The sequence below is a fragment of the Dipodomys merriami genome, unplaced genomic scaffold (assembly GCF_024711535.1).
Source record: "Dipodomys merriami isolate MVZ:Mamm:240054 unplaced genomic scaffold, mDipMer1.0.p SCAF_19, whole genome shotgun sequence".
Taxonomy (NCBI): domain Eukaryota; kingdom Metazoa; phylum Chordata; class Mammalia; order Rodentia; family Heteromyidae; genus Dipodomys; species Dipodomys merriami.
This window is the reverse complement of record NW_027203270.1, coordinates 13,293,139-13,310,985: the sequence shown is the minus strand read 5'-3', so window position 1 is coordinate 13,310,985 and position 17,847 is coordinate 13,293,139. Positions and strand designations below refer to the sequence as shown.

Here is a 17,847-nt window from a genome sequence, read left to right as displayed (position 1 = left end):
GAGGGACTTGCTCTCCTATTTTTTAACCAGTCTTAGTCTTCTGATCATATTGTCAGCTGATGCTAGAAGCCAGACCTCTTGCTTCCCATCCCTTCCTGGCCCACAGAATATCAGGGAGGAGAAATGGTCTTTGCTGCCTCCCCTCCTGTGGGCACTTCCCTACTAGTTTACACACACCCACACACACACACACACACACACACACACGCACACGCACACGCACACACACACACACACACACACACACACCCCATTCCCCAGCCTGATCTTCCTTCTTCACCTATCTATAGATAGCAGGTGGCCTGGGTAGAGAAAGTAATATCCCCCTTCCCCTCCCCCAACTCCTTCAGGCCCTTTCCCCAAGTCCAGCCCCTCACCACCAGCAGCCCCCAGCAGCCCCTTCTAATTAGTTTAATTTTTTTCAGCCAAACATTTTGTTATTGCAGATAATGCTGCTTTCCCCGCCCCACTGCCGTTCACCACGGCGTGGCAGGAGGCTCCAGGTAGTTGACAATGAAATAAATTGAACTAAACGTTTTAGAGGGGGAAAAGTGATGAAATAGAACAATAGTCTAATTTACATGACATTCTCCATGAAGCTATTTTCACTGACGCAAATTATTTTGCTTCATTTCCTCCGATGCTCTCGCCACCACTTTGCCAGAGCTGCTGCCGTTTTCTCCTCCTCTGCTTCCCTCCCCCTGTGTCTTTATTCTTAAGGTTTAATGCTGGTTCCTCTCCCTCTCCCTCTCCCTTTCTCCCTCCCCCCTCCTCTCTCTCTCTCTCTCTCTCTCTCTCTCTCTCTCTCTCTCTCTCTCTCTCTCTCTCTCTCTCTCTCTCTCTCTCTCTCTCTCTCTCCTCTCTCTCTCCTCTCTCTCTCTCTCCCCAACCTACTCTGGGTTCCCTTCTCCCGGGTCTCACATCCCCCCTTAGGACGGCCCTCAACAGCCTCCCTAAAGAGGGCAAGGGGCTGGAGGAGAGGCCAGCCTCTGTGCTCAGCTCACTCAGCTACCGCAAGCGGCTCACCCTGAAGGATTCCATCGGGGGCACAGGAGACCAGGACTCACTCTTCACCGCCCTGAGCGAACATGCTGCCTCTCCTGAGAGGCCCCCCAGGAAGGCCCGCCCAGGCCCCAAAGAGGAGCCTGGCCAGGGTCAGGGTAGAAAGTCTGAATTGCCGGATGACTATAGCTCCATCTTCTCAGGGGCTAGCAGCCGTGCAGGCCGGGGTCTGGAGAAACGCTGGGGCTCAGATTTTGACAGGGCCTCAACTGTCTCTGCACCTGTCAGCCGGGCCTCCTCAGCCACTCGCCATGGCTCTGGAGAGGATGGAGCCCGCTCCTCTCTGAGCTTCTCTCTGTCAGGCTCACCCAGCTCTCGCCGTAGCACCTCCAGGCTCGACAGCCTGTCAAGGACTTTCAGCCCTTCCTGGAGCCGGGCCTCAGGTCTGGGCCGAGAGAGCCCTGACTCCCGCCTGTCCCTGGGCCAGAGCTGCCTGGATGAGTGGGATGATGGAGCCAGTGTGGCCTTGAGTGAAAGCCACTCACAGTTCAGCCACCCATCGCTGGCCCGCAGCCTGTCTGTGCCACCCCAGCCACATGGCCTGGCCTCAGCCTCAGCCACTGAGGAGTCTCTCAGTTCCAGTGTCCGCCCTGTCAGCCGCCACTCTTACCTGGACCCAGACTTAGAGGCTGCCATCAACGAAGTCTTGAGCTACAAACCTGTGCCATTCCAGCGGAGCAGCCTGGACCCTGACTCAGAGGAGGATGACAAGAAGAGCATCCAAAGTGCCCGGAGTGCCCAGCTAGACCTCCCAGAACGAGGCACCAGCATGCGGCGCTCAGCCTCTGCTGTTGATGTCTCTGGGTCACGCAGTGGCCGCAAGAGCCGGAGCAAGCGCAGGAGCAGAAGAAGCAGCCCCAGCTCCAGCTCCAGCTCTAGCTCCAGCTCTGAAGGCTCCTCAGAGCACAAGCGGCGGAAGAAGGGACGCTCTCGGAAGAGCAAGAAGAAGTCCAAATCGAGAAGGAAGAAAACTGAGACAGAGTCTGAGTCCTCCTCCTCATCCAGTGCCTCCACTGTCTCAGGCCATAGCCGCTCGAGCGTGAAGAAGGGCCCACCGGCAGAAAGTGAGGAGGCTGGGCGGGCAAACCAGCGGTCCAGGAAGGAAGAAAAGAAGCGCAAGAAAGAGGTGGACAGCCTGATGATGCGGTACCTGTACCGTCCGGAGAGTGACTAGCGCAGTAGGTGGCACCTGGCGTGGAGTGCAGCATGGTGTGTCGCACTCGGTGTGAATTAACATGCTCCTTGTCCCATGGGCCACCACCTTAGGCCCTGCCTATATTCCTCTTGGGCCAGCCTAGCCTCAGAAAAGCCACCTGGCTACCTTGGAGAACAGAGTCCAATGGAGCTCTGAGCCCACTAGGCTGAGCTCCCTGCTGATGTATTATAGCTCCCACTTACCAAGTCCTCACCCTGGGCCAGAGGCTACCTTACTATGCCGTGCTTTCTGCTCTTAATCCTCCTTAACATAGGTTCCATCAGCCCTGTTTCCTAGAAAAGGAAACAGAGGTTCAGAGGTTGCATAGCCAAGATCACACAGCTGGCAAGTGACCTTGCCAGAATCTCAGTGGGATCTGTTTAACTGTTACTCTGGACCTTAATGGCTTCTCCACATGTCTGAATGCAGAGCACCCGGGTGACATGGGAGTGCTAGGAAACACCCATTTGAGAGCTTCTGTCTATGGCTCCGATAAGCTGAGCCCAGAAAAGGGCCCTGGCTGTGGGTTGGTGCATCTGTGGCTGAAAGCAACTGTGAGGTCTTTTGTTCTGCTCTACCCTGCTCCCAAAGCCACCTCCCTCCCTAGCATGGATCTCAAGCCCAGGAGAACCAGGGTTCCAGGCAGCAGCCCATGGACACCACACCCTAAGGCAGACTCAAGATGCCTGATGTGCCCTCCCCATTCCTCCCACCCGAGCACACAGCCCACACATTGAGCCTCGTCACCTCAGCTCTGCTGGCTCGTGAAGTTCTAATGAACAGAAATTAGCAGCTGCTGAGTGACAGCCCCCTCCTGGCTCTCCTGCCTCCCCCAGCTCTTCTCTCTATGGGGAAGGAGCTATAGCAGTTTGGTCCATTGTGCCCACACCCCCACTGCGCGGGAGAGGCAGAGCCTGACTCATTGGAATCCCATTGTTGTCACTTCCCTGGTGGGTGGTGACATTTTGGATCACTGGGTTGCAGGTTGTATGAAGCATGATACCCTCCCAGGAGACATAACCCCAGAGTTCAGCCCCCTGGGGGTACAAGGATTGTTTCCCAGATGCATGAACTAACACACCTGTCGCATGCAAGTACTGGACAAATACACTGACTTTGGATGGTTGTATCAAAAGGGATCCATCCAAGGTCCCTTTAAGGCATGGAGGAAATAGAGGTGAATGTTACTTTGGAAATAAGTGATTGGGATGGCATGGGATGGTGTGGGATTGGTTGAGTGTGATACGAGAGATAGAACTCAAACCATATTCAGGTCATGGCCAACTCATAACTTAGACTTGAACTGCTCTAAAACCACCCCTGGGGTTCTGTCACTCCATGTGGCAGATGGTTACAGGGTGCTCTGAGGAGAGCAGGAAGCACTTCAATTGTATTCGGAAGCTCTTCTCTGCCACATAGTAAGACAGGAGTCAAAATATTTGGTCAAGCATTTCAGCCTGCCTGTGGCTGTGCCCTGCACCCTAGGGCAGGGAGTCAGTTGATGGTAGAGGGGGAGGTCTCAAAACCACGCAGCCCTGCTTGCTGCACCCCTTGCCTCCCCACTCAGAGATCTTAGCCTCCTTGGTGCATCTCATACTGACTGTCAGCTGTCAACAGGCTTCAAAAACCCAATATTTTCAGCCCCTCATAACCTTTGACTCTACAGCCAGCAGGAACAAAGGGACAAACTGTTTCCTCCACTGCCTACCAGCTGAGTTCCTCCTGTCTACCAGAGAAATGATCCTGAAACCCTACCCTCTTTTGGCTCTGAGGAGGACTAGATCCACTGTTGGTAGAGGGCCCCCCAGCCAGAAGCTAGCCAACCAGCACTGAGTGGAGAGAAGAGCAGGGGAGGGAGGACCTCACTAGCTCTCCGCATTAACTGGCTTTAGGGTGGATACACTGCTGAGAGTATATCCACACCCTCACCTGATGACCAGAAGCAGTGGGTGGGGACAGAGCTGAAGCCCAGTTCCCCCATCTGGTACAAGGACCAGGGAATCAGCATCCATAGCAAAGCCGAGAGGAGGGGAGCTACCACCCTGGGCTCTCCCAGCGGGAATTAGCTTATGGACCAAATTGTTTGTGACAGCGCTGAGCAGGAGACACTGGCTTGTGGGGAGGAAAGCTTTTTAAACAATTTGGTTAAAATGTTCCAATTGCCTCTTGCTCTGGGGAAGAGGAAAGCTGCCTGCTCTTGGCCTGCTGATGGCTGTGGCAGTAGATGCCACTGAGGAGACCGGCCAAAGAGAACCCAAGGTAGAAGCCAAAGGGGTCTTATGATCCACAGGCCAGGGAAGAGTGAGACGTGGCACTTACCACGTCCTCACTACCTCTGCCTCCACCTCTGCCCAGTGTCTTGGTGGAACATATCCAAACATGGCTGTTTACCCAGGTGTCTGAAATGTGGGCTCAGGAATGTGATGGTAGGAGTTGGAACCCAATCTGAGAAGAGGTGAAGGATGTAAACGAGCTCTGGGCCAGAATCTAATAGGTCACACAAGGCTAGACTCTCCAGCAATGCCTCATTTGCATCTGGATTCCAGTCCTGACATGTACCCTGCCCCTTTGCTACAAAATATCCCCATCTTTCCTTTGCTGAGCAGCAAATCTTTAGCACTGAGTGCTCAGAAATGCTGTTAAGAAAAGGAAAACAAAACCTGGTTCCCACTAATTTAGAATTCAAACAACCCCCAGGCTAAAATAACCCCATTTTTTTCCTATATTGCACAATCATCAATGAGCTTTATAATTTTGTCCAGGAGACACCTCTGAGTCCTTAAGTGCCTCTGGCACATCAAAGTAAGACTCATTTATGTTCAGTCTAGTTTGTATTAAGTGTGTTTTGTGCCATTGTGATTCCTTTAAAAATGGTAATTCATTCATGAGAAATAAGATAACTATTAACCAGACTGCCCATTCCTGAGCCATTTTGCATAATTGAACATGTATTCTCCAAGGCTCTTCCCGCCCCCCCTGGGGCGGGGTGGGGGGGCAGGGGGGGAGAGACAGAGAGGCAGAGAGAGACAGAGGGGGGGCTGAGAGAGAGAAAGAAAGAAAGAGAGATCCCGTCTTTACACACCTGTGGGCACTCATCCAGTCAGCAGGCGATTTCAGGTCTGGTCTTGTTTTCTTCTCAGGCATCCCCACTATCAGCTGAGTGAAAGTCCCAAGGCTTTGAGGTTCAGGTTTAGGTTTATGTCCTGGCTGTGTGCCTTTGGACAAGGTGCTTCATCTCTTTGAACCACCTTTCTCATAACATATCATAGGGTTGCTGTGAAGAATGAGGCAGCATATTTAGGGGGCCTTGGCCATGTTCCATACTCAGGAGTATCCAGTGGCCAAATCCTTTCTTCTGGATCTTTCACTGACACCTCTGGAGAGGCTAAGAATGTGATTCTTTCTCACAGTACCCTGGTTCCTCTTCTGTGCTTTGGGCAGAAAAGTCTGAAACCCTTCTGTTCCAGTTAACCAAAAACCAGAATTGGAAGTAGCAGAGCACAAGCCTTAACCAAAAAGTCTAAGGAGCATCCAGTCCCTGAGTTCAAGCCCTAGTCCAGTACACGTGCGCGCGCGCGCGCGCGCGCACACACACACACACACACACACACACACACACACACACACACACACACACACACACACACACACACACACACACACACACACACACACACACACACACACAAAAAAGCATCACTGGACTCTGCTCAAGAGCTGTCAAGTCAAAGCTTCCCTAAGGAGAAGAACCCGGGAATCTGCAGCTGATTCTTTCTCTCACTCAAGCCTGAGCATCTCAGCTCTCCAGGATCCCAATCATAAGAGTTTTAAAAAGCCTTCCAAGTCCAAACTGTGTTCCTTTCTCTAACTACATTGAGTATCTCCCAGGGGAGCCAAGGGAATGTGTTTGTTTAGCACTCTTTGGTTTTTAGAGTGCCCTAACAGGGCTTCGGGGCCCCACAATAGAAAAGTCATTTAATCTTGGCCTTGCTCCTCTCTCCCTGCAGCCCCACCAGCCATTGGAAGTCTCTTGCCCCTGATCGGTCAGATGATGAGAACGACCCTCTGGACAGCACCTCCAGACCCCGATATTCCCACAATTATCTGAGTGACAGCGACACAGAAGCCAAGCTGACAGAGACCAATGCATAGCCCGGGGGAGTGGCTTGGAGACCTCCTACCCCACAGCCTCTCCCAGGAAATGGCAGGGCACCAGCTCCCCACCCGACTGCTGAGCTGCATGGAAAACACCCCAGCGCTCTTCCATCAGGGGGATTTTTCCAGGCTGTAGGGGTCCAACATCTCCATGGGGAAGAGATGAGGAAAGAGGAGTTTCTGAACAGAGGACTTTCAGCTCCTCCCCGCCTCACAAATGCCAAGCCCTTTGGCATCCACCCTGGGCCGCCGTGGGCAGTGGCTGGTGGCCCGACACTGCATGGAGCCAGCAAGTTGACCTCCATCTCAGCCCCCTGCTCAGGGACAGTGTACAGATCGCCTGCTTGGGCCACTTAGGTTGCTGGGTCCATGGGGAGGAGGAGCAAGGGAGGGGGACTGCAACTCCTCCCCTCCAGTTTGGGGTGAGGGCTTTCTCTTCTCAGTGCCTGCTGTCTTTTTACTTTTTAATTTAAATACCCACCCTCTCCATCACAGCTGCACCCCTGAGAGTGGGAGGGGGGCTGCAGTGGCAGCTGGGGCCCCCACTGACCACCTCAGGAATCTCCTCCAACCCCATTCCTCCTGGCACAGTCCTTTCTTTATGCAGCGTGGGGGAGGGCTGCCAGGTGCTTCTGGTTAGGCCTTGCCAGCCTCTACGGATGGGTGCCTCTCTGCCATCGAAACTCCCAAGCCCCGCCTATCCTCTTCTCATCAGTGTGTTAAGTGCAATGACTTATTTAAGAGTAAACCCATTCCACCTATGCCAAGGGGCTTACCAAGCACCTCCTCCCTCCACTCTGTCCACATCGCCAGCCATCAGCTCCACTTAAGAGGGTGGACTGGGGCTGAGGACTTGTGGGGGGAACAAGGGAAGATGGAAGATGGAAGTGCTGGTCAATGGCCGGTGTATATCAGACATGAGTTCTCACCCTGTGTCCTGAGCCTGTGTCACATTTCTCATCTCCCTGTCCACATAGACTTAACTTCAGACCTGGCAACCAGCAGTCTGGAGGTCCCAGCAAACCTACCCCACAAAAGTGATCCTACCAACTCCACTAGACTTGGGGGCCCAAGGGCAGTGCCTGGTGCTGCTCCCTTCTGCCGTCCCCCTTCTCTCCTGCAATTGGTTTGTATTCATTGGCCTGTGCTTTCCCTTGATGACCTGACATATGGAAATAAAGGCCCTTTTCCTCTTGGCCCCACCAGCTTTTCTGCCTCTTTCTTCAGGCCTAGGCAAAGTCCAGGAGTGGTCACCAGGTGGGGACAGAAGCAGGATTCTGTCAGGGACATGAGTTAACCTTGGTCTCTGCTTGGGTGAGAGACAGCCTTGGCAGGCCATTCAAGGCAGGCAGAGGGAATTGGTCAAAGACAGAAGAGTCTTCACTTTATGTTGAAGACTTATAGACTGTAATTCAGGTTGGCGGAGCTATCCAAGCCTCATCTCCTGGCCTCCATGGGATAATGTTGCTGATGTTGCTGTCCATAGAACTGCTTAAGCACTCTCCCCTCCCCACCCAGTTGTAAGGCTTAAACTCAGGACCTGGATACTCTCCCTGAGCTCTTTCGCTCAAGACTAATGCTCTACTACTTAGAGCCACAGGTCTGTTTCTGAGTTTGTTTGTTTTATCAGTTGTGGGGCTTGAACTCAGGGCCTGGGCACTGTCCCTGCACCTCTTTGTGCTCAAGGCTAACACTCTACCACTTGAGCCACAGTGCCATTTCATTTTGAGTGGTTACTTGGAGATAAGAGTCTCACAGGGACTTTTCTGCCTAGGCTAGCTTCAAACCGGGATCTTGAGATCTCAGCCTCCTGAGTAGCTAGGATTGCAGGCATAAGCCACTGATGCCTGGCTCCAAAGGTAATTTTTGTTTGTTGTTGTTGCTGGTCATGGGGCTTGAACTCAGAGCCTGGGCGCTGTCCCTACAGTTTTTTGTTCTAGGCTAGTGCTTTGAGCTACAGCTCTGCTTCTGCTTTTCTGGTGATTAATTGGAGATTAGAGTCTCATAGACTTTCCCGCCTAGGCTAGCTTGGAACCAAAATCCTCATAGCTCAGCTTCCTGAGCAGCTAGGGTCACTGGCATGAGCCTCCAGTGCCAAGTGAAAGGTAACTTTTTTTTTTTGTCGGGCATGGGGCTTGAACTCTGGGCTTGGGTGCTGTCCCTCAGCTCTTCAGCTCAAGGCGAGCACTCTACCATTTCAGCTACAGCGCCACTTCCAGTTTTCTAGTGGTTTATTGGAGACAGGAGTCTCACGGTATTTCCTGCCCGGGCTGGCTTTGAACCGTGATCGTCAGATCTCAGCCTCCTGAGTAGCTAGGATTACAGGCGTGAGCCACCGGCGCCCGGCGAAAGGTAACTTTTTGATCAAAAGCAGAATGTTCTTTGCTCCACCTTCTTTATAGCCTGGCATCCTGCCCTGCTCAGTCCCTGCCTGTATGCTTGGTCCATGTTCCTTCACTCACAGCTATGAGATTGATACAGATGGGAAGAAACAATCTCTCTCCTCCTTCTCTGCCTTCTATAATGTGGCCAGTTATAATCCCTACAGGAATTTAGTAGTTTGGGCACATAAGAAGGGAAGGGTATTATGCTGAGGCTGTGATGTCAGCCTTGCAGAGAAAGTCAAGATAGCGAAGATATAGAAAAGTTTCCAAAAGAAATTGAAGAGAACTATGAAATGAATCCATCTTAAGGAGAATTTCCCTTTGCTACTCCACAATAGAATAGAGAAGATAGTAAAAGTGTGTGTGTGTGTGTGTGTGTGTGTGTGTGTGTGTGTGTGTGAGTGAGTGAATGTGTGCATGTGCACATGTATGTTGCTAGGGATTGAACTCGGGGCCTTGCATTTTATAGACCAGTGCTCTACCACTGAGCTACATCCTGCTCATCCTGAGCTACATCCTGGTTCATGATCTATCACATCTTTTCCTCAGGTTCTCCACCACCACCACAGGCAGTACTGAGATTTGAACTCAGTCCCTCGTGGTTGCTAAATAGACTTTACCATTTGAGCAATGCCTTTAATGCTCCTCTTTTTTTTTAATGTGATTTTTTTTGGGGGGGGGGGAGGGAAGGCAGCTGGTTGAACACAAACCCTCATGCATGCTAAGCAAGCACACTGAGCTATACTCCTAGCCCTTGAATTTTTGAGACAGGCTGTGACTATGTAGCTTAAGTTGGTCTCAAACTCCTGATCTTCCTGTATCAGTATCCTAAGTGCTGTGATTACAGGCCAGCACCACCACACCAAGTATGGAGTAAAGGGCTTGGCTCATCAGAAAACTTGTATGATTCCTTTGCTCAACAATTACAAATATTTCCTAAATGCCTGCTGTGACCTAGACACAGCTCTAGGTACTGAGAATGGGTCAAATCCCTTCATAAAATAGTGGAGATGTGGCCAGCGCCAATGGCTCAGACCTGTAATCCTAGCTACTTAGGAGGCTGAGATCTAAGGATCGCGGTTCAAAGCCAGCCCAGGCAGGAAAGTCCATGAGCCTCATCTCCAATAAACCACTAGAAAACCGGAAGTGGCACTGTAGCTCAAGCAGTAGAATGCTCACCTTGAGTTGAAGAGCTGAGGGACAGCACCCAGGCCCAGAGTTCAAGCCTCACAATCAAAAAAAAAAAAAAAAAAGTAGTGGAGATGTTCTTGCACACAACACATGCACTGCACCTGCTAGTATAAATTGGAGAGAGTAGAGAGCAATAAATCATACTTCACATCTAGGGGCTTGTAGACTGGGGCTGGGGGAGATTAAGACATAAGATGTAACAGAAAAGAAGCCACTTTGGAGATAGGAAGAGAGGATCTTCTTAAGGGAGACAGTCTCTTTGATGGAGAGTGGGTGAGATACTGGGAAGGATCAGATCTGATCCCAAAGCAGTGGGCTCTGCCAGTTCAGGCAGGTGCCCTGTACTCACTGATACTTCAGGAGGAAAGATAACACATCTACAGGTAGACAAAGCTGGGACAGAGCTATTCAGAAGAAAGCTTAAGCAAAGGTCTAATAAGTGATGACACAGCATACCACAGGTTATCTGGCAAAGTTAGAGGTCGTCGTCATCCTGACCTCTCATGACTATGTTTTTCTAGGCTTCAGCAAAGCCCTCTGCCAAGGTGCTGGGCTGTAGGTTCTGAAGTCCTGCAACACTTGAGCACCAACTCTCTAGAGGAGTCTGTGGATCTAAAGGGCCACCAAAACCTGTATTCACTATGATAGCTCCAGTCTCTCAGATGTATATGACTCCTGCAAATCAAAGTAACTCTCTCCCTGTGCCAGGCTCCAAGCCGATCTGCTAGCTCCTTTCCAATGCTCAGACCCTCAGGATTGCTTTGACTCCTGAATAAGATGAAAGGCAGAAAGGGAAGTCCTGTGGGACAACACCTCCCCCCCACACCCCTATCCCACAGTGCCTAGAGGACTACAACTGCAGGCATTGACCCCCGAACTGCCTCCTCATGTCCTTGTGTCCCCTTGGCACATTATCCCAGTTGTCCTTTCCCCACTCCCCGCCCCCATGCCTGGTGGCACAGACACTTAGCGATTTGCTCCTTAATTGTCCCCCAGCTAGGCTGCGCAGATGCCGCTCTTTAATCTCTCCTGATAAATGAATCGCGCTGCTCCTTTAATCATATGTTCATATCCAAGCCAATTTGAATCAATTTGGCAGGAAGCGTGTTTGCAAGTGATGCCATGACTGCTGTTTCTCCCCCCAGGGCCCCAGAACCAGAATGACTGCTGTCCTTACCCTCAGCAAAGAGCCCAGGAGACCCATCCAGGAAAAGGATCTCCTACCTGAATGGTGGGGACTTTTTAAAGTCATCTATCTCATTCATTTCTGTCCACCATGCAGGCTGTGTGGGACTGGAAGATGGATTCCCAGAAGCCTCAGAAGTGGAAGGGAGGGGGAGAAGTCCACAGCCTTCCTTGGTCACTGAATAAAGGACCCTATTATCATCCCTGAGAGAAAGTGCTGCCTTAAATCTAACCTTAATCCTTTCTGCTCTGCTTTCATTTCCTCTGGGCTGCTTCTTAGGAAAGCTGGAACACTTCATTGCCTTTTATATAGAAACACATTCCAGACCAGTCTATGATAATTTGTCCTGGCCTGCTACTGGTGGCTACAGCCGACTCCTTTCATCTTCCCCTAGGACATATTCTTTTCTAAATCCTCCAGCAGTGGGCAGTTGGGAACTTGCCAGGTAATGTGCTAAGTTCTGGGGTCTACGTGTAGTGGTAAAACATAAAGCAAATAACGGACAAAATCTGCTCAGCTAAGGGCTTCTTGCCACTTGCACTGCAATCTTGGAGAAGAGGTGTAACTTCCCTGGCCTGAGTTCCCCACTGTGCAAAGCAAGATGATATCGGTGGGATGAATTTTTGGTTACCCAAATTCAGGGCTCTTCTTACTGCAGCCAACAGGATCTCCCCACCCTATCCTTCATTGCTCTGGTAGAGTCAGAGTGACCCATGGGTGGTACCTGTGGGCTGTAAAAGCTAAAGAACTGGGGGCAAAGTGGTGGCCACTGTGACTCCAGGTTTCTCAACTCCTGGTGTGCCTCAGGGTTGATTTCCATCCAGCTCTGTATTGCACTTTATTCTTCCCTCAGAGCTTACCGAGTGCAGGCAGGTGCTCTGTATTCACTCAGAAACCAGAATGTCATTAGCATCTTCAGGTATCATTTGCAAATTCGCACCCATATCTTCAGTGGCAAAGGCCTAGAACTTTGCTCCTACCTTTACCTCACTCTCCAGTTCTTCCCACACTTTCTGGAAGTCACAGCCGATGGCCCTTAAAAGGGTAGTATTCGCTCTGTATTGATCTGGGGACAGGGCCAAGCCCATAGCTCTGACCTTGTAATGATTACAGCAGCCTGAGGTCCTGCCTACTCTCTACAACAAGGAAATACTCTTTCCCAGCCCTTTAAGGGCTCCACGATGTCCTGAGACAATGACTGGAGCTGAGTGGGCCTTTCCAGCTTGTCTATAGCGACCTATGTGAGGACAGTGCAGGTTATGAAACTAACAATTCCTCCTGTTTGTTGAGTACTTACTGTGTCCCCAGGACCTGTGCCCTTCACCTATATAATCTCATTTAACACTGATCATGATTCTGTGAAATATCATTGTTCTAAAAGCCAACTGAGGCTTATAGAGGTGATGTCATCTTTCCAAGCAAGATCCTCATCTTGGTTCCTCCAGCTGGCCAGGCATCTGGAAACTATTCTGAACTGTCAGAGATTGAAGGAAGAGGCAGGAAAACAAAGACTGTCCAAGGCCTGGCCTTAGGAAAGAAACACTTTGGCAGTTTGGAGAAAAAATACCTACCTCACATTTGTGTTGCTCTTTACAATTTTCAGAGCTTCCCCCGTACATTCTCACACTTTCACTCCACTCCCACTGCACCAACAATATGAATAACAGCTCCACATGGCCCAGAATGCATATTTTAAGCAATATTCATTTCAGTCTAATTTCAGGACAGTACAACAGTGCAATCCAGACCATTCTCAGCAATTTGTTCTGGGAGGAGAAATATCCAGAGCCAGAGCCATTGTGGAGTTAACAAGGATGCTAGATTTGTTTAGAAGGAATTTTATAGAGAAATTGAGTTTTCTATAGTGTATACCCCTGTGATCAGCTATATACATAAGGGAGTTTTCAAAAAGGCCATGTGCTTTGTGATTGAAGTTGATGATATAAATCTCCCAGTGGAATACTTATATGTGCAGGTAGAATTTGCTTGCGATATCCAAAGTCAGCTATGACAGCTTCATAAAAAAAAATTTTAAGGATATTAAGTTTTGACACTATTCAGGCAAATTATATTTGAGGTGCCTTAAGAGTCAAAGAGTTCCCACATTTTAATAATTTTTATATGTTTTGTGCCATATTTATGACCTGACTAGATTAGGAAAAGACACAAATGGATTTGGGGCAGAAAGGACACTAGGGAATTTCAAAGTAGAAGGGAAAAAAGTAGTAGAAAAAGATTCTACCATGGGAACAATGCAGCCAATAGTTTCAGAAACATTCGGTCAATGATTAGCAGTCAGGCAAGGGTAACATTGTATGTGATGAAATTGATCCATTGGTTCATCTTAACCCTGGGGCCCTGGCATCAATTGCACCCTTTCTCAAGGGCAGCTTCCAGTCCCCAAGTTTTAGGGAAAGAACAAAAGATCCTGTCCCTGGTGAGTAGAACTTTCTGGAAAGACAGATCTTTCAACCTGCTTCTATGGTTTCTAGAACTTATCTAGGGGCTGTTCTTTCAGGTGAGCCACATTCTTTGTTATCTAACAGGATTTTGTGTGTGTGTGTGTGTGTGTGTGTGTGTGTGTGTGTGTGTGTGTGTGTGTGTGAGAAAGTGACAATCGGGGGGGCTTGAACTAATGGCTCAAGGCTATTACTTAGAGCTCCACTTCTAGCTTTTTTTTTTTTTTTTTTTTTGAGAGGAGGTGTAGTTTAGTAGACCTAAGAGTCTCATGGACTTTCTTGCCTGGGCTGGCTTTGAACTGCAATCCTCAGATCTCAGCTTCTGGGGTAGCTAGAATTACAGGCATGAGCCAGTGATCCCTGGCTCCAACAGGATTTTATAGTAGGAAAAAAAAAAAAAAGCTGGTGAAGTAAGTCTAGAGAGTGAACTAGAAAGGCAGTCAGTGTTACAGCTTCATTTAATGTGCTCTTAAAAGGTTATAAGTATACATAACAAAAGTATACATAAAAAGGCAGACAAGTAAATAAGCATTAGGGACTTGAGGATATAGCTCAGTGACAGAATGCATATATGAGACTGTGGGTTCCATCCCCAGTACCACCAAAAAAATAAAAAAATAAATCAAGGAACCAAGTATGGTAGAATGTGCCTTTAGGAGCCCTAGAGTTCAGAATCAGCCTGCCCAACCTAACTAGACCCTTTCTCCTAAATAAATAAATAAAATATGTATATTTAATAATAAACTATAGTTATAAATGCTGTCCTATACAATTAGATAAAATACTACATAGTGTATCCATATTTTTTTTTCAGGAATCGGTGATAACTAGTTTTTATTTTTTGGAGTGACAAATTTGGTTTTGTGGGTGATGGGTTGTATTTATTTATTTAAGACAGAGTCTCACTATGGAAACCGGACTGGCCTCAGATTCAAGATCTTCACTGGTTCAGCTTCCGGGTGCTGGGGTCATAGGGATGCACCATCACCCTAAGAACTTCACATGAAATTTGTATGCAATCTTTAAAGTCAGTACCTATATGAGAGAAAGAAGTCCCGCACCCCCAAATTGTCATATATGGGTGCAGTAACAGGAGCTTCTTTCTCTTTCAGTATTTCCTGTATAGCTGTGGGGGGGGGGGTAAGCCATGTGGCAAAGCTGCTTAGAAACTGCTTAGATCCCTTGCTTGGAGAAAGCTTTCTTAAAGCAGCAGGCTCCTCCTGGCATGGCTGAGAGTGGAAGCTGGAAGAGGAACAGATTGGAGGGTGGAACTTGAACAGGGTATTTAGTGGAGAGGAGCAGGAATGGTTGGGGGGGGCGGGAGAGAGTGGAGAAGAGCATCTAGACCTCTCTTTCCCACTTCAGGTGACAGGGTTTGGGTGAAGTCATCCATGTTGATGAAGGGACTGGCAGTGGAGTCAAGAAGGTCATTTAGGATATTTGTGTCAAGGTTATACACTTTTCTTTTTTAAAGCTCTCTAAGGAAGAACATGGCTCACTGGCCAGACTCTGTACCTGGCTGATAGATTTGTGCTTCTAATACCTGGTTCCATCTGAGAAGGTTTATCCCCTTAAGGCAAAAGGGTTGTTGCTGAATCAAGTGACTAGAAATTTCGCTGTGAAAATGAGAAGGTTTCTGTGTGAAAGGGGGATACTCCGGGCTTTTGGCATCTGGGAAGATCTAGGGAGAGTCAGTTCTGTGGGGCCAGCCTGTGATCTCCATCCTTCTCCCCACCCCCACCCTTTGCTCCCCAGTAGAAATCAGCTACAAATCTCAGCTTGTTGGGAACAGATGGCTTTGGCTGACGAATAAGCCACCGCAGGCTGCTCCACCTGTTCTAGGGCTGGAATAATCAGCTCGAGACAAACATCGGCGCTGAAATAACTCACGGCAGTGGGTAATGTGCAGGCACAGATTCCAAAAATCTCAAGCAGACCCCTTCCAACCACCACCCTCCCCCCATTCCCAGCCCCTAGAGGCCATCAGAAAGGTAATGGAGCCGAGAAGACTGATTGAGCCCCAAACTAAGCAAAGGCCCAAGCTGGCAAAGCCTTGGGCAGAACTGGGTTGAGGGCACGGCTGAGCTCTGTGGCAGGGCGGATGCATTCACCTTGAGAAGTTATTTCTCAGGAGAGTGGGGAGGACATGGGAATGGTTGGCATACGGGCAACAAGGGCAAGGAGACTTAACCAGGCCAAGAGGGAGAGAGCTAAGAATTTGGCGTTTACTGGATTTGTTCATGAAAGGAGTAATTTTATGTATTTGTTTGTTTGTTTGTTTTTATTTTTATGGGCACCAGTGCCTCAAGTCTATGATCTTAGCTATTTAGGAGGCTGAGATCTGAGGATTGTGATTTAAAGCCAGCGTGGGAAGGATATTCCTTGAAACTGTCATCTCCAATTTACCACCAAAAAGCTGGAAGTGGAGGTGTGACTCAAGTGGTAGAACATTATTAGCCTTGAGAGAGAGAAAAAAAAGGAAGAGATAGCACCCAGGCTCTGAGTTCAAGCCCCAATACCTGCACTCAGCAGGACTGATAATACAGGGGACAGAGCTGAGGGTCAGTGGGGGAATCCAGTTTCCTGTGGAGCCAGTCAGGAGAGGAAAGGAGTGGGAGAGAGGATTGCTTCCCTTGGGAGCCTCACTTACCTGCACATAAGAGTGTTAAGCTGATTGCTGCCAGAGGCTCACACCTGTAATCCTTGCTATTCAGGAAACTGAGACCTAAGGATCATGATTGGAAGCCAGCCAGGGCAGAAAGGCCGTAAGACTCTTAGCCACAATTAAGCACCAAAAAAGGCTAGAAGTGGCGCTGTGGCTCAAGTGGTAGAGTGCTAGCCTTGAGCAAAATAGCTCAGGGACAGTGGCCTGGCTGTGAGATCAAGCCCCAGAACTGGCACAAAACAAAATGAATAAAAGGAGTGTTACACAAATAGGATAAAGCTAGGAGGACAACTCTCAGCAGCTCAAGGCCTTCTTCCCTGACAGTGGGTGCCTGGGCATTCTAGATTCCATGCCTTTGTGTTCAGTCTTCCCTCATCTCTTTGATAAAATCAGCGGGACATAGGCACTCAGCAGGAGTGACAACACAGGGGACAGTGCTGAGGGACAGTGGGGGAATCCAGTTTCCTATGGAGCCAGTCAGGAGAGGACAAGGAGTTGGAGAGAAGATTGCTGGCCTTGGGAGCCTCAAGCGGGGGACTTCCCTTGGTTCAGCACCCAGGTGCTGCTTCACAGAGCACAGGAATTCTGAGTCCCCAGTGGCTAGTAAACAGGGAAGAAGCCTATAGAATCCAGAGGCTGCCAGCTCTTCTTCTTTTTTGGAGGGGGCTGGGGGTGTTTTCTTTTTTGGTACTGGGGGTCGAATCCAAGACCTTACACTTGCTAGGTAAGCGCTTGGCCACTGAGCTACATTCCAGACGCTGACAGTTTTGTTTTGTTTTTACCCCCAAGGGGGTCCTGCCTAGGGCCCAGAATACTGGAGGACAGGGCCTTCCCCTGGTACATGGAGTCCTGTAGACCTGTTCTCCTCCTGGAAGCTGGTTCTGCTCACAGAAGTGCTGTGATGGCCCTATCATCCTCAACCCTGGCTCTGCTGTTAGAAAACATGCAAGCCCCTGCTGGGTTTGGGGCTTTTTGTTTGTTTTGTTTTATTATTTGTATACTAAAAAGGATAATAAAAAGATAATATAATAAACTAGTTTTCCCTCTGAGCAGCATCAACAGCTATTAACAGTCCTTCTTGCCCTGCCCACTTCCCCATTCTCTATTTAACAACTTTTTTTTGTAGGGGGTCCAGTCCTGGGGCTTGAACTCAGGGCCTGGGCACTGGCCTAAGCTTCTTTTTGCTCAAGGCTAGTGCTCTACCCCTTGAGCCACAGCACCACTTCTGGTTTTTTCTGTGTATGTGGTACTGAGGAATTGAACCCAGGGCTTCATGCATACAAGGCAAGCACTCTACCAATAAGCCACCTTCCCAGCTTCCCCATTCCCTTTGCTAGTTGATTTGGAGACTGCACACAGATCTAATGGTGTTTTTATCAGGAATCACTTAAGTATTGATCCTCCAAAGAAAAGAAATGGGTCTTTAAAAAAGCATAATCACAATACTTTTATCACACTTAAAAATGGATCAATAGTTCCTTAATATTGAATATCCAGTTAGTGTTTAAACGTCCCTGATTTTATTACATATGATGTATAATATGTCTTAT

At 49.1% G+C, this 17,847-nt stretch overlaps 1 protein-coding gene across 16 annotated transcripts in view; it reads left to right on the top strand.

The window, feature by feature from the left end:
• Myo18a (myosin XVIIIA) overlaps window positions 1-7,614 on the top strand; it is a 107,212-nt gene extending 99,598 nt beyond the window's left edge. For 11 of the 16 annotated variants that reach the window (XM_070027352.1, XM_070027351.1, XM_070027350.1 and 8 more), the window contains 2 exons: window positions 934-2,240; window positions 6,265-6,355. In XM_070027352.1, coding sequence (XP_069883453.1) covers window positions 934-2,236 — 1,303 coding nt within the window. In that variant the 3' untranslated portion in view covers window positions 2,237-2,240; window positions 6,265-6,355. Of the gene's footprint in view, window positions 1-933; window positions 2,241-6,264 lie in introns of all 16 variants that reach the window. The other 5 variants (XM_070027361.1, XM_070027358.1, XM_070027357.1 and 2 more) reach the window with 1 other exon arrangement.
• Window positions 7,615-17,847: the final 10,233 nt, after the last annotated feature.